Source organism: Schistocerca gregaria, chromosome 10 (assembly GCF_023897955.1).
Source record: "Schistocerca gregaria isolate iqSchGreg1 chromosome 10, iqSchGreg1.2, whole genome shotgun sequence".
Taxonomy (NCBI): Eukaryota; Metazoa; Arthropoda; class Insecta; order Orthoptera; family Acrididae; genus Schistocerca; species Schistocerca gregaria.
In genome coordinates, this window is record NC_064929.1 from 65,647,331 (window position 1) to 65,662,715 (window position 15,385).

The 15,385-nt window shown below is 40.3% G+C and overlaps 1 protein-coding gene across 1 annotated transcript in view; it reads right to left on the reverse strand.

Moving 5' to 3' along the window:
• Positions 1-239: 239 nt before the first annotated feature.
• LOC126293499 (sperm-associated antigen 1) overlaps positions 240-15,385 on the reverse strand; it is a 154,575-nt gene continuing 139,429 nt past the window's right edge. Inside the window, exons 13-14 of the mRNA XM_049986748.1 lie at positions 15,022-15,186; positions 240-1,707 (exon numbers count right to left, since the gene is read on the reverse strand). Coding sequence (XP_049842705.1) covers positions 1,628-1,707; positions 15,022-15,186 — 245 coding nt within the window. The 3' untranslated portion in view covers positions 240-1,627. The remainder of the gene's footprint in view (positions 1,708-15,021; positions 15,187-15,385) is intronic.

Sequence of the window (15,385 nt, forward strand, 5' to 3'; positions counted from 1 at the left end):
ATTATCATACACTGCAGTGCAAACTGAGATTACCATAAGATGCAATATTGAATGATATTTTTACTTTATCTAAACTAATAGTACATTAGCTGAAAATAATCATCGTTTTTAAAATCTATCGGCAAAAATTTCTCTGGGTTTTTCTCTCTGCGAAAATCTCTGAAGCCAGCTGGAGTAATAGTTTAGAGACACTGTTAGCATGTGGGAGGATAATTTATTGGTCCAGTAAGGCTTTCAGATATAGTTAATAATCCCTTTTTATTTTCATTCCAAATTACATTTTCTACAATGGACAACTATAATTTGTGGAAAATGAATAAAAGTAGCTGCTGCAGAATTGATTTCTCAACATTTTCCGTGAATTTTTTTCTTGAGGAGGAAGGACCAGTCAGTCATCATATGGCCACTGACAATATTTCACCTTCAAGAGACGCATGCCCCTCTCTTCTTACTTCACTTGATAGATCACGTTTTGAGAGCAATATTTTCTAATTCTATGACACTGAGGTTTATTTACAATGCTTACCTAACATAAAATATAACAAGTAACACTTCTGCAAAACTCTTGGCTCTTACGAAAGCTATCATTGGAAATTTACAATCCGTTATCATGTATACACATTAAATAAGTGAGCAGAAAATACGATTGACTGCAAATTGACTAATTGATTTTAACTCTAATGTTTTGACTTCGTTATGGTACTTCTTACATTAGGTTGAATGCTGTATGTGCAAAGTAACTCGACACTTGACATGCATGCTTCTTGCAGTGAATGTAAAGGAAGTGTAAACATTCCTCCATTCCCAGCAGCACCCACACCAAGTCTAAAGTTACAGTACGAGCACACAGCAGACAATGAAAGACAAAAAATAAACACAATCTCTCAACATTTATTGCAGTAAGTTGTCAAATGAGCAAATCAGAAAAGGACGAAATACAATGTAAACATCCTAGCTGGGGTTCCTTACTGCACTAAAGCAGACAGATAGGGTATGGGGGGAAGGGGGATTATGGCTGAAGTAGGTAGAAAATGTTACATAGAATTCTTCACCATTAATGTTCAATCCAAAAAGTTTCACATTAAAGACAAAAATGTGACATTTTTGCCTAATTTTACTGGAAACAAAAGTAGCATAGCACAATAAAAAAAGTATTTAAACCAACAATACGATTAACAGTCACGCAAGAGAAACAGACTTGAGCTGGCCAGTAAATCGAGGGAGAATACAATCACACAAAACAATAATTTTTTTCTGAGTTACAGATCAACAGCTACTGAAATTTCTTTTTACTGGAAGCTCAGCTCACCTCAGATAGCTTACTTCTTCCTCAAAATGACAGTCACAGATTTTTCTACTTTTCATCACGCCATAATTTAATCAACAGCACACACATAGATGTTTGCTTATGACTCTCTCGAAGACCCTATTTCTTCATTAACTCCTAAAATTATACCATAATACGGCAATGAGGTCAACACATTTAATTTCTGCTGATTAACACCTAGCACATTTATTAGGAAACAATACGACGGACACACAGAGAAAGGACCTCTGCAACGACTAATGGAGAATAGCAGCTGCAGCTCACTGCCGCAGCTCTCCTCACGAGTGAGCAGCACCAGCCTCACAGCTCGAACGCCTTTTCAGCGACAGGGCTCAGCTCGTGCCCGCTCTTCTTCAACGTAGAAACAATTTTATCCACAGCTGCACAGAAAACACAAATATTTAGACATTATTCGAAATGGAAAATTCTTGTAGGCAAAATCTAATAATGGAAAATCTAGGTTACAATAACAACACGATGTATATATGCGGACTGAAACAATGAATGAAAATTTGTACCATGGTCGAGAGTTGAACCTAGGTCTCTTGCTCACTAGGCAGATGCACTAACCCCTAAGCCACTGTGGCAAGTGGCTTTGCACAATTGCACTGATTACCCTAAGGGTGTACATTCAGGTGAGGAAGAAAAATTCCTAGCTTCTTCCTGGATTTCCCAGTGAAACACACATTTTACCCAAGTGAAAACACACTTTTTTCTGGGTGGAAACACACAATGTCCCAAGTGAAAGAACTTTTTTCCATGTCAAGTGAGAGTATACAATGAGCCTTTGAATGAAAAAGGTTTTATACACCAGCACAGGACTTCCCAGCATTTTAGTAAATGGAACCTAGAAAAAAACAATGCATTTTAGAAAGCTCTTCAATGCGCAGCAAAATGCACATTGTATATTTTCGTATTATGAGAGTATAAATACAAATTCCCCAAAATACAACCTGGTAATTTCCAAAGCACTGAAATTGAGATTGTGCTGAGTGATTTCTGCTGTCAGCTAATCATAGCTCATATCATTTGATCTTGCCAGTAAATGACAGCAGATATGCAGAACATAGGGGTAGTCAGCAAATAGCAACTTCACTTAATTATTGCAAGCAAACAACCAGGAAAAGTTAATAGTTTAAATTAATGTACATACAGTATATCTACAAGAAAAGCTAAGCTTACACACACAACATTGCCCGTCAAAAACTTTATGCTGTTTTTTCCAAGGGGATGGTCAGGCAGGTTCCTAAGAGCACAGCTTAAATTGTAGTAGCTGAATAATTCTGACAAGTGCGATAATAAAATATCACTTCAGTACACAGTACATTTCTTGGGTTACCTGACTGAATAAATGTTCTGACGAGCACTTCGACTTTTCTACAGAAAAGGCAATTACAAGTGAAATTGTTCAAGAACTCACCTTCCACTTTTTTTGGAAGGATAATTATATTTTTTCCATCATTATTGCATAATTTGTAACCTATGAAAGAACTAAAATAAATATGAAAAACTAATCTTGAAGCTTGGTCTTTCTTAGTGTGTGTTATCCTTTAAGATATTATCAAGATCAAGAGATGAATACACTAAGCAGATTCCGAGGGATGCAGGTTGCAGTAGGTACTGGGAGATGAAGCAGCTTGCACAGGATAGAGTAGCATGGAGAGATGCATCAAACCAGTCTCAGGACTGAAGACCACAACAACAACAACAACACAACAACAACAACAACAACATTATCAAACACAAATGTTCCAGTAGAATTTTAAATAATGGCGTAAATGGCTGGTCCTCAAAAGTCTAGAATTTAATAAATTCATCGCGCATTCTCACATGTAACATACAGGGTGGCATACAAAATGTGTTACAATTTTGTTTTTGAATATAAACTTTATTGGCAATACAATCTGAAAGGAACATATACTACAGTGACAAGCCGTCCATGGAGATTCGTTCTAACTCAGCACATGCTCAATATGTCCACCATTTCGTTTCCTAACTTCCTTCAAATGAATATTGAAGTTAGTGATTACCCTACGGCACATGTCTTCCGTAATTTCACTGCAAGCTTGAAGAATAAGTCTTCTGAGCTCCATTAAATCACGTGGACGTTCCGGGAAAATTTTTTCCTTTAGGAACCCCCAAAGAAAAAAGTAACATGGATTGAGGCCTGGACTATTGGGGGACCTATTTTGTCCGTCATTGAAGCGACCTGGAAACCTGAGTGAAATGATCCGCATGTCGAAATGCTCATGTAAAAACTCCAACAAAGTGTTTGCAGTATGTGGCCTTTCTCCATCTTGCATGAACCACTGCGTGTTGAAGGGCAAGGCAGTAGCAAGAAGCTGTGGAATGATTCTGTTGCGACGTCATGCTCAAATAACGCTCGCTGTTCACAGTTTCTTCAAATAAAAAGGGTCCAATAACTCCGTGACTGGAAATTGCTGCCCACGCTGTAATCCTTGGAGCATAATGTTGTCGTTCATGAATCACTTGTGGGTTTTCAGTGGCCCAAAAGTGTACATTTTGTTTGTTAACCACACCGTCTGAATGAAAATGCGCCTCGTCTGAAAACCAAACATTGTTGAGTGTTCCTTCCCTATCCTCCGCCCACTGAACAAACAGTAGTCTCTGCTGCTTGTGTTCTTCAGTGAGCTTCTGCGCACAGGTCATGTCATACGGGTACATATGGAGGTCTCTTAAGAATTCGTTGAACGGAGCGTCTGGATATTCCTAGTTGCACTGCTGCCTTTCTACACGATTTCCCGAGACTTCTCTGTACAGCAACTCATTCTGCTTCAATATTCTCTGGCAAACAAACAAGCTTAGGCCGAGGTCGCTTTGCTTCCAATACTGTTCCTTCCTGTGCAAATTTATTGTACAACCTGTGGATGGTCTTCTTGTAAGGGACCCATTGTGTGTTAAACTGTTGTCGAAAACGCCAACAAGGCTTTTCATTTCATGAAAAAGTAACACAATTGCCGATTGTTGCTGTGTCGTCAGTCTTCCATTGTCAGCCATTGCTGCTTACTAGTCTCCTAGCGGCAGTATCGTGAATTACACGTCATTTCTTAAGTCATTTGTTTTTTTCCAAGTTCTGCTGGTGCTGCTGTAGAGATCCCAGTGGGATATCTAATGTGTGAAGTAAATTGTGAAAGAAACAATTGGTAACACATTTTGTGCGCCACCCTGTAATTCATCTTGTGTAAAAGGGAATTTATTTTGAAAGTAACATTTCTCAAACCACCATTTGCAACATTTTCCCACGACCTATTACAAACATAAACAGGTATGACATCTCGCTGATTGAAAGCAGCTTATAATTACGAAGTACGACACAGTATTTGTTCTACAGAATTCAATGCTGTTTGTTTTAGCAGACTGCTTGTGTGTGCACTGTGTTTTGTTGTTGTAAATAGCACATCTTCTGAAGTTTTACTTTGCTGTTTCTTTTTCTCTCATTTGGTGTTATTGCTGCAGTATTTATCTGCAGTAGAAGGCTACAGCAAATTCCTTTGTTATAGTATCAGTTTGTTCCAGACAAAATTACAAAAATTTGACTGAAAACTAAAACAATCAAAATTTCTCAAAATTCCCTTATTGAAAAATCCCGGGTTTTTCCCATATGAAGAAAACCCTGGTTTTTCCCAGATGAAAACATTCCCAGGTTTTCCCCGGTTATCCTGGAGCGTATACACCCTGATCATAGCACACCTCTCTCCTCAAAGCATTGAGGAGAGAGGTCTGCTAGCGTATTCTGTGTTGTTGTGCAAAGCCACCGTGCCAGGGCGACAGTCATTAACGCATCTGCCTAGTGAGCGGGAGACCCAGGTTCAAATCTCCGTCTCGGAACATATTTTCATTCTTTGCTTCAGTCTGCATATACACATCATAAATGTTTGAGACCTGAAAAGGTCCCTGGAACTATATAGTTTTCATTGGAATAACAACAATACAAAAAGGATAAATTGCTGCTCACCACAATGAGTGTGCGAGATCATGTTGTTGGGAAATTCCATTAGAATTTCACTAAATTTTTAAACAAAAGCAGGGTGGGAGACTTGGTGTCTCAACTCCAAAACACACCTAACAGTAACCAACACCAACATGCCTAGCTTTCAAAAACAATTGTTTCTTTTTCAGGTAAAGAGGAAATCACAGAGGAAAATTTTTTGGGTGGTTATGGAAGGGAGGAGGGAAACCAGGTTTCCCACGACGTGAACTGATCAGCAAGAACATGGTGACCACTGACCTCCTATCTATATTTTCCTGTCCAGGTGATGGCGGTGTCACCTTGCAAGGAATGACTGTTCATCAGACACATGCATGGCACACGCAGTATCAGTGAGTGCACTGTTCATGTGTAGACTGGGGAAAAAACATGACCTATCTGAGTTTGAGTGAGGCTAGATTGTGACGGCTGGAAGTTCAGCATGGGCATTTCTGAAACAGCACAACTTGTCAGGTGTTCGAGGACTGCTGTGGTGTCTTCAATACATGACGAAACCAAGGAGAAACTACATGCAGACAGTCATGTTTGGGAGGGGGGGGGGGGGGGGCACTCCTCATTATCTATGTCTGTCACTGTAGGCTGGGCAGACTAGTAAAACAGGACAGGCAGCAAACTGTAACAAAATTAACATAAGACTTTAGTGCTGGGCAGAGTACAAGTGTATCTGAATACATAGTGCACTGGACACGCCCAATGATGTGCCTATGCAGTGTACAACCTGTGCATGTGCCCATGTTAACTCCACGACACTGCCAACTATGACACTGGACATAGGTGCAGTGGCAGACACAGCAACCTACCGAGGCTTCATTGCTCCCGTGCCACAACATGTTACCGTTGCTATCTGTGCCGAGGGTGGACATACCGGCTAATTGGCAGCTGGTCAATCTTCTGACTGATTAGTGTCAGCCTTACATTTAACAAGGAAGGAAAGGAAACCCAAGAGAAATGTGGGAAGAAAATTAAAGTTCAAGAAGAAGAAATAAAATCATCCAGGTTTCCAGGATGGAAGGTAGGAGACGAGGTACTGACAGAAATAAAGTGTGACAACAGATTGTGCATCGTGCTTGGGGGAGCTCAGTCAGTAGAGCAGCCCACGAAAACCAAAGGTCACAAATTTAAGTCTTGGTTCAGTATACAGTTTTAATCTGCGCCAGGAAGTCACATTCATAGCTGCTGATGACAAGGGAATTCTGTCATCGGAGAAGAATTTGGAAGAGTAGGTGAATGGAATGGGTAGAGTACTGAAATAGAGAACTTATGACGAACATGTGAAGTTAAACAAGAGTACTCTAATGTAATTGAATTAACTTATGTGAAGTTGAAGAAATTAGATTAGGCAATGAGAAACTAAAAGCAATAGAGGTGTACCCCTGTTTTGGCAGAAAAACTACTGATGATGGCCAAACATTATGGGATGTAAACCAGCAACAAGGAAAGCAAGCAATATCGAGTATGTTGAACAACACAGTTGTCTGACACTAATATTAATGACAAGTTGATAACTGTGGCTGTGCTCGTGTATCAGTAGTTTTGTTATGAGGAGTGATGGAGAGCAAGTAAACTACTGTACGTGCAATAACATCATCTGCCCTCACATGTCTGGCTGTTAGGGTGAGCAAAGCTCGAAATGCACACCTCGCTCTTCCCCCTCTCAAGCTGGAGCCATGAAGAGAGGGGGAGGGAAAGTGATGAAGGAATACTGTAGATGGAGACTAAGGCTTGCAGGTTCAAACAGGCATCAGAGTACAGAAAAATAAGAATAAGAATAATAATAATAAGATGATGATGATAACAACAACGAAGATGAGCACTAGCATGACCACGACCATCACCACCACCAGCAACAACAACAATGTAACAAAATGTTCTCTGTTTTCCAGCCGCGTCAATTCGAATAATATGCTCGAGCTTTCGAAGGCCATATGCCACAGAGACAAACCTGCAAATAGGCTCACCAGACAAAATATTAGCTATGTTGCGACATTCCATGCGATGAGAGAATTAATAACACTTCGTGTGGGGTCCTGGTTATTAACAAAATATGTTCAATCGTATGGCCCTTTTAGCAGTTATAAAATGTAAACATTGTTTCAAAATTGGCACTTGCTGTATTGTAAAGTAATATTTTTTGTACTGTTACTTTGCTTCCTCGGAGTCTTTCATGACGGCATACATGAGTAAAATGTTCTCGGTTTTCCAGTCGTATCAATTCGAATAAAATGCTCGAGCTTTCGATGGCCATCTCCACCACCGTCGTCAGGAGTTCACTGAGTGCCGGGACTGTTACGGTCTCCCGCTTATATAGGCATGATGACATCATCAGCAGCCAGTCAGATCGATCCAATGTGGCGCGCGTGCATAAGTCGACCCGGGCAGCTAGCGGAGCTACTGCCCGTGGCAGCACCGGTGACGTCAGGTGGCACCGAGGGCAGGCACCACGTTTAAAACTGCTGCTCCCGGGTCGCACACCTGTCTCTGCTTTCTTTCGATGTCCAACGCCTGTCCCCATGCCCTGCTGAGTGTGTATCCCTGGTCTCTGTTGAAATTGTTGTTGTTGAAGCAAATCTCTGCCACTTCCTTTATAACGGAGTCCCAATATGCAGTCACTCGAGCCAACACTTTTGTATTTTTTAACTGTATTTTATCTTTGTTTTCTAGGCAATGCTCCGCTATGGCTGACTTGTCAAGCTCCCTTTGTTTTATATGGCGCTTGTGCTCAGTACAAGTCTCCGTAACCGTGCAAATTGTCTGCCTAATGTACATGCTGCTACATTCACAGGGTACACCATACACACCGGACACTCGAAGAGCAATGTCGCCTTTAACAGGGAGCAACGTATCTCGTATATTGGGGGCGGGCCAGAACACTGGTCTTAGCCCATGTTTCTGCAGCAGACGGCCTAACTTGCCACTAGTTGCTCCACAGTATGGCAGGAATGCAGTCCGTTTGGCCTCTTCTACTGATTCGTCGGCGGCCCTTGAAAGCGTTTGCAGTGTCTCTTTTGCTGTATCCATTTTTCCTGAAAACACGTTTTAAGTTCTGCAATTCAGACTGTAGGTGGTCGTCGTCAGAGATAATCTTGGCTCTATGAACCACCTTGTTCAGGACAGCTTTCTTGTGTACAGGGTGATGGAAACTATGGGTGTTTAAGTACCGATCAGTGTGAGTTAGTACACTGAATGACCAAGCTGGCCTCCTGCCTTCCACTCAACCAAAACATCCAATAATGGTAGCTTGCCGGGCTTCTCCACGGGCAATAGCTCCGCTAGTTGCCCGGGTCGACTTACGTGCAAGCGCCACATTGGATCGATCTGACTGGCTGCTGCTGATGTCATCATGCCTATATAAGTGGGAGACCATAACAGCCCCAGTCAGTGAACTCCTGACAATGGTGGTGGAGATGGCCATCGAAAGCTCGAGCATTTTATTCAAACTGACATGGCTGGAAAACTGAGAACATTTTATTCATGTATGCCATCATGAAAGACTCCGAGGAAACAAAGTAACAGTACAAAAAATATTACTTTACATTACAGGAAGTGCCAATTTTGCAACAAAAGTTTACATTTTATAACTGCTAAAAGGGCCATAAGATTGAACATATTTTGTTAATAACCAGGACCCCACACGAAGTGTTATTAATTCTCTCATCGCATGGAATGTCACAACATAGCTAATATTTTGTCTGGTGAGCCTATTTGCAGGTTTGTCTCTGTGGCATAGTGAGTAAAATGTAAAAGTAAAAAGTACAGGTCCAGGTTTTGACCCCTGCTTAGCCCTAGGCTCTTTTTTTGTCATCTAGCAGTTCTTTCCCCTCTGGCAGTTACTTGTTAATGGCAAGGAATACTATGTTTAAGAGTTCACGTTAAACTGCAGATCCCTCTTCAACTGGCTGGTTAAGTCAGTTCAAAAGCAACAACTAACCAGCCCCAGAAGAATTGCTCCTGGTAAAGCACTGCAATGTTCAAACCAACCTTTGGGTTGATAATAGTCTCATCTTTTACCTCGAGTATTCACATCTGTTCACACTGTCCCTATGAACACGCTGGGATTCAAAATGCTGTCCTAATTGCGAACCCCGACACTGGCGCATTATGCAGACAGTAAGTATAAGAATCTCAAGGCCTGTTACAATGAGAGCTACCTCTGCAAGAGAGGGGATGCCACATTTTATGGACCATAAGAAAATAAAGATGCACCTTAATTTTTAAGCAATTTTTAAAAAAAACACCACTTTTACTATTAGACTGAAAAGCCACACTAAAGAAATTTCTTAGTTTATAAAAAACCAAACTGTCCTTTAAAATCCCTGAAAATCATCATCTGAACTACTACTTCGTCCTCGTCCTCTTCACCTATAATATGGTCTTCACTGCCATTGAGAGCATTACTTATGCTGCACTTCTTGAGAGATTTACCACTAATGTCTTCTCTCTAAACCATGGCTGTTTTGTCCACTGACACACTTGTAGGTTGTTTTGAAGCTCCCTTTGGCATGAATTCATGTTGGGTTTCATCCATTTGTTCCATTCCTCTCATACAAACTTCAAATGGTTTAATTATAAAGACATCAAGAGACGGCAATAGTTGACCTCAAGGAATAACAGCAAGCTCTGTATTTCCCTTTTCTCTTTCTCAGAATTTTTCAAATGACTACAAAACCAGTCTAGAACAAGAAGAGAACACTACTTCAATAAAGCACCTTTTCTTCTGTCCTGTACTCTGTTAATCCATGATTTGATACCAGCCATGTCCACTCAGCCCTTGTCATGTACATGAATAACAACACTTGGCAGTATTCCAGAAGGTTTTGGCATTGTTTTGCATTTGAAAATGATCATTGGATTAAGTTTAGTATCATCAGCACAACATGAAAGGACAACAGTATAGTGCATTTTTTCCAAGTCCACTTGTTTTTATAGTTACAGTTTTAGCACTTTCACAGTAATAGTACTGTTACTTGGCACATCAATTGTCAGGAGAGTTTTGTCCATATTCACTCTTTGACTTAGTTCTGCACTTTTTCTTTCAGTAGTGCAAAATGCCACTCATCTGTTCTGTTCCCATGCTGTTCTGCATATGCTATTACTGTCAATTCATAGCCCACATAATATGAATACCTTTTACTTTTCCCATTACGAAAGTAGCTATGAACAAAAATGTTGTACTGTTACTGACAACACAAATCATGCAGGAAAGACACAAATAACTGGCAGAAACTCAATCAACTAACATGACAATGCCTCACCAGGAAAGCCTGAGGAATTACAACACAAATCATTTTCAATTCAAGTTCACTGGCACTTTAGACTAAAATGATGCATCATAGGCCAGACAGTGCTCTGGGTTTGTGATGGCAGGGCGGGAGGAAGACAGTGTTAGCAAGCTCGTGAATTTCCGTTGCTTTGGCACATTGCTGCTGCCAATTGAATCCAATGTTGCAAAATAGAGACAGGTTTCCAGCAGCATCGAATATATGGTCATTTTTAAGACTGGTGGAAATTTTAAATAAAAAAGGTAAACATTTTTATATTAATTTCAAATATTAGGAGGCAATTTTCTGAAGGAAAAAAGTGTGTTTTTGTTGTGTACATAGCTCCGTGCAGTCAGCGTGTACACAACTTTCCCAATAGAACACGCCCCGCTAAGCACAACAGCACAGGCGCAGCGCTCGTCCATCTCCGCACTACGAGATGGCGCTGTCTTAGAGACGGACCAAATTCTGCTTCTGCCAATCCGCGTATTAATATGTAACGCAGCCACTGAGATTGCTGCTAACATAGAACCTTTTCTCCTCGCGGAGCACACTCGCACAGTTGTACTTCAACGCGTGAGGTATTATAACAAGTGTACAGACCTCCGATTAGTCAGTCTGCATTTGTCTGCACCAGTCTGTACCAGTCTTCATTAGTCTGTACCAGTCTATAGTCATGTTTCAGCCTGCGCCTAATAAGATTATCGTACTCCTGTACATAGCCATGAAGATAAATGTATAGACCACTTGTCAAGTATCAGAGATATGTGAGAATAAGATTAACGTACCAAGACCAAAGTAACTTCAGATTCTCAATTGTAAATAGCATCCCGAATCAAGTTAAGTAAGGTTTATGATTGTTATTATTTTAATAAATGTGTGTGAAAATTTTTCAAGTTCTGTTTAATGTTGGTTACCGTCAATCTGCTACTCTAAGCGTGCAAGTGGCATTTCTATCGTCTGACCTAACGCCAGAAGATAAACACGCCACAATAAGACCACGAGACATATTGCTGACACTCGTCTACTTTGTTAGAGCGTCAAGTCAAATAATCTGATGGTGTGCGTACCGAAGGTCTTACAGTACGCACAACACAGTTTTACAACCCATAAAATACAGTGTGATAATCTCAGGGCCTGTTATAAAGAGTGCTACCTCTGCAAAAGTTGCGATACTGTAAGCTGAAGGACCTGTGTAAGCAATTTTAAAGATTATGCTCCATTCAGTGAAAGAAAACAAGATTTTTCCCAATTTTTAAATTTTTTTCCCCCAGATATCCTCTACTCTCCATTGAGGAATAAGGAAACAAATTAAAAACTTTTTAAGAATGTCAAGAGTCCAGGAGAAGCTGGAATTCCCACTTAACTTCTCAAGGCTACAGACAAAGCCCCATGCTCCAAAATCCACAAGCTAATTGAGTTAACTCAGATAAAACAGGCAGTCCCAGAAGAATGGGGGTTATCTGTGATATGCCCCATACAAAAAAGGGAAGATAAATTAGTATCAAACAACTATAGGGGCACAATATTACTAGACATCCACTACAAGATTATCTCTATCTATCTATTAGAATGATTTAAATAGCAAAAGAAACAATTTGAGAGTACTGAGATTGTTTTCAAACAGCAGAATCAACCACAGATCAGATTTTTGTGTTAAATCAAGTCTGTGAAAAAAATTGTACACACATCAAAAATAGTTCTGCATCACCTCAGTTTCGAGAGTTCCAGAATATGTACAGCAAATCAGAACAGAGATCATAAACATAACTTCCGCCTTTTTTATTGCCATGAAAACCATACATTGCATGTTGTACCTCCATACAGCGAGACCTTCACAGATGGTGGTACAGATTGCTGTACACAAGGGTATTTCTAATACCCAGTAGCACATTCCCTTGCACTGATGCATGCCTGCATTTGCTGAGGCATACTATCCACAAGTTCATCAACGCAATGATGGTCCAGATTGTCCCACTCCTCAACGGTGATTTGGCGTAGATTCCTCAGAGTGGTTGGTGTGTCAGATCATCCATAAACAGCCCTTTTCAATTTAGCCCAGGCATGTTTGATAGTGTTCAAGTCTGGAGAACATGCTGGCTACTCTAGTTGAGCGATGTCTCTATCCTGAAGGAAGACATTCACAGTACGTCCACAATGGGGGTACAAATTGTCATCCATGAAGACGAATGCCTCGCCAATATGCTGGCTATATGGTTGCACTATCAGTCGGAGGATGGCATTCACATATCGTACAGCCATTAAAGTGCCTTCCATGACCACCAGAGGCGTACGTTGGTCCCACATAATTCCCCCCCTAAAACAGCAGGCAATCTCCACCTTGCTGCACTCGGTTGACAGTGTGTCTAAGGCGTTCAGCCTGACCAGGTTGCCTCCAAACACATCTCCGACGATTGTCTGGTTGAAGGAATATACGACACTCATTGGTGAAGAGAATGTGATACCTACCGTATTCTGAGTGGACATCAATCTGGTTCACTCTGAGATGCCTGGACACTTCCCTTGTTGAGAGCCCTTCCTGGCACAAAGTAACAATGCGGACACGCTCAAACTGCAGTATTGACTGTCTAGGCATGGTTGAACTACAGACAACACAAGCCTTGTACCTCCTTCCCAGCGGAGTGACTGAAACTGATTGGCTCTCAGACCCCCTGTCTAATAGGCGCTGCTCATGCATAGTTGTTTACATCTTTGGGCATGTTTAGTGAAATCTCTGAACAGTCAAAGGTACTGTATCTGCGATAGAATATCCACAGTCAACATCTATCTTCTGCAGTTCTGGGAACCGGAGAGATGCAAAACTTTTTCTGATGTGTGTACAAATATGGCCAAGAACAACACTTCCACTTTGTAGAATTTGAGAAAGCTTTTGATAGTATCTGTAGATGGTAGAATTTGGAATATCATAAAAATTGGTTAGACTTGTAGAGGGATACTTAACTGACACAAAAGCTACGGTTACTAAAGACAATAAGATGACACAAAGTTTCCAAGTGGAAACAGGATTAAGGCAAGATGGGTCACCACCTGTCCTTTTGATCTGGCACACTAATGTGGGAGATCAATAGAGAGAGCCTCCCAGGTGATCAAGATAATTAAAATAGTACCTGTTTGGTACATGCATATAACACTGTCATAGCAGCATGCACACAACAAGAACAGAAAACAGGTATTCTGACCATGGAATTAGTGGGATAGAGGTTTGAGCTACAAACTAGTACTGCAAAGACAATATGGAAGAAAGCTCCATAACTCTGAAGATATAATAGTGAACTATACTGAGCATAAGCATGAGAAACAGTTTATGTATCTTGGGTCAATTTTTACTGAAGTAACATAAGCTGAAGCAGACATTAAACCAAGACTGCAGGCAAGAAACACATGCTGTTGCTTCCTAATTCATGTATTCATTCCTTTAAAATGATAGAGCACAGCAATCAGTTGTCCTTTTCTTCCAGGTTTTATTTGGCAAAGTTTATATTTCAGCTAGTGCCTAGTCACTATTAATACACCATTTTTATAGTATTAATGCATGTTCTAATACACCAGTCCCTGTTGTTTGGCCTTCTGTGACAGAAGCCGAAACAAGTCTTACTTCTGGGAGCAGAACTCAACATTTGGCTCATTGTGACAAAACAAATATTTTTATACAGCCATTTTATTTACAAAAATATGCAATATTTGGGATTTGGTACAACCTTATGGACTTAAAATTTTAAGCCTACTAAGAAGTGTTTGTTGCAGTATAAGAATGCCTTATTTTAAAAGCCTAATTCTTCTCAGTGGAAAGAGAATTCTCTCTTATTTCACAATTTTGCATTTTACGATATGATATTATTCAGATATGTTCTTTTTATCGAAAACAGGAGCCCAAAAATAAGCTATTTAAAAAACTACCAATCTGATAGTTAATCTAAATAACTTCATTTTTGAATGCATGTCACTATTATCTGTAATTCTGGTTTTCTATGTTGATATTAAAAATTTAGTTGATATTTTTTACAATTTTCCAAATAGTTTGCATAAAATTGGACTGTTAGGTGTTAATCTCTGAAAACTGTGTTCATGTGAACTCAATGAGAGTGGCAGAGTGTTTTCAGTTGCCCTGAGACTGCAGTCGTGTGTGTGTGTGTGTGTGTGTGTGTGTGTGTGTGTGTGTGTGTGTGTGTGTGTGTGTGTTGTTGACAAAGGCCATTGGCCGAAAGCTTTAAGTGTGAAAATCTTTTTGTTGTGCCTGTCTGCAACTTAGCATCTCCGCTGTATGGTGAGTAGCAACATTCCTTCCCATATATTGTTAGAATGAGAGTTATGTAAGTCATGACCATACTATTTTATAGGAATGGTGTGCTAGGTCAAAGCTGTTCACCACAAATTCAATGTGATTACTGAAAACTGTTATCACTCACCTTCTTTGTCAATGCTGTCGAGGAAGGCCCACGCAATTGAGAAGCGGGGCAGGAGAGCGACATGGTGCAACATCTGCACCAAATATTCTGGTTCATCTATAAAGTGCTTCTCCAGTGTGCGCAGAATCAAACTGAGCATCTGACCGTCTAACTTTGTACCAACCACTGCAAAAGAAATGACCAATGACCAATGATGTACACAGCAAAGCAAAATTATTTGCAATGACAAAAATGCCTGAATAAATATGTTCTTCAGAATATAACAGCTGTGAGTTACAATTAAAGGGAAAAAATTCTTGCCAAATTGCAACAGATATACAGAAATGATCACAGACATGCTAGCTTCTGTACACAGGAGCAAAGA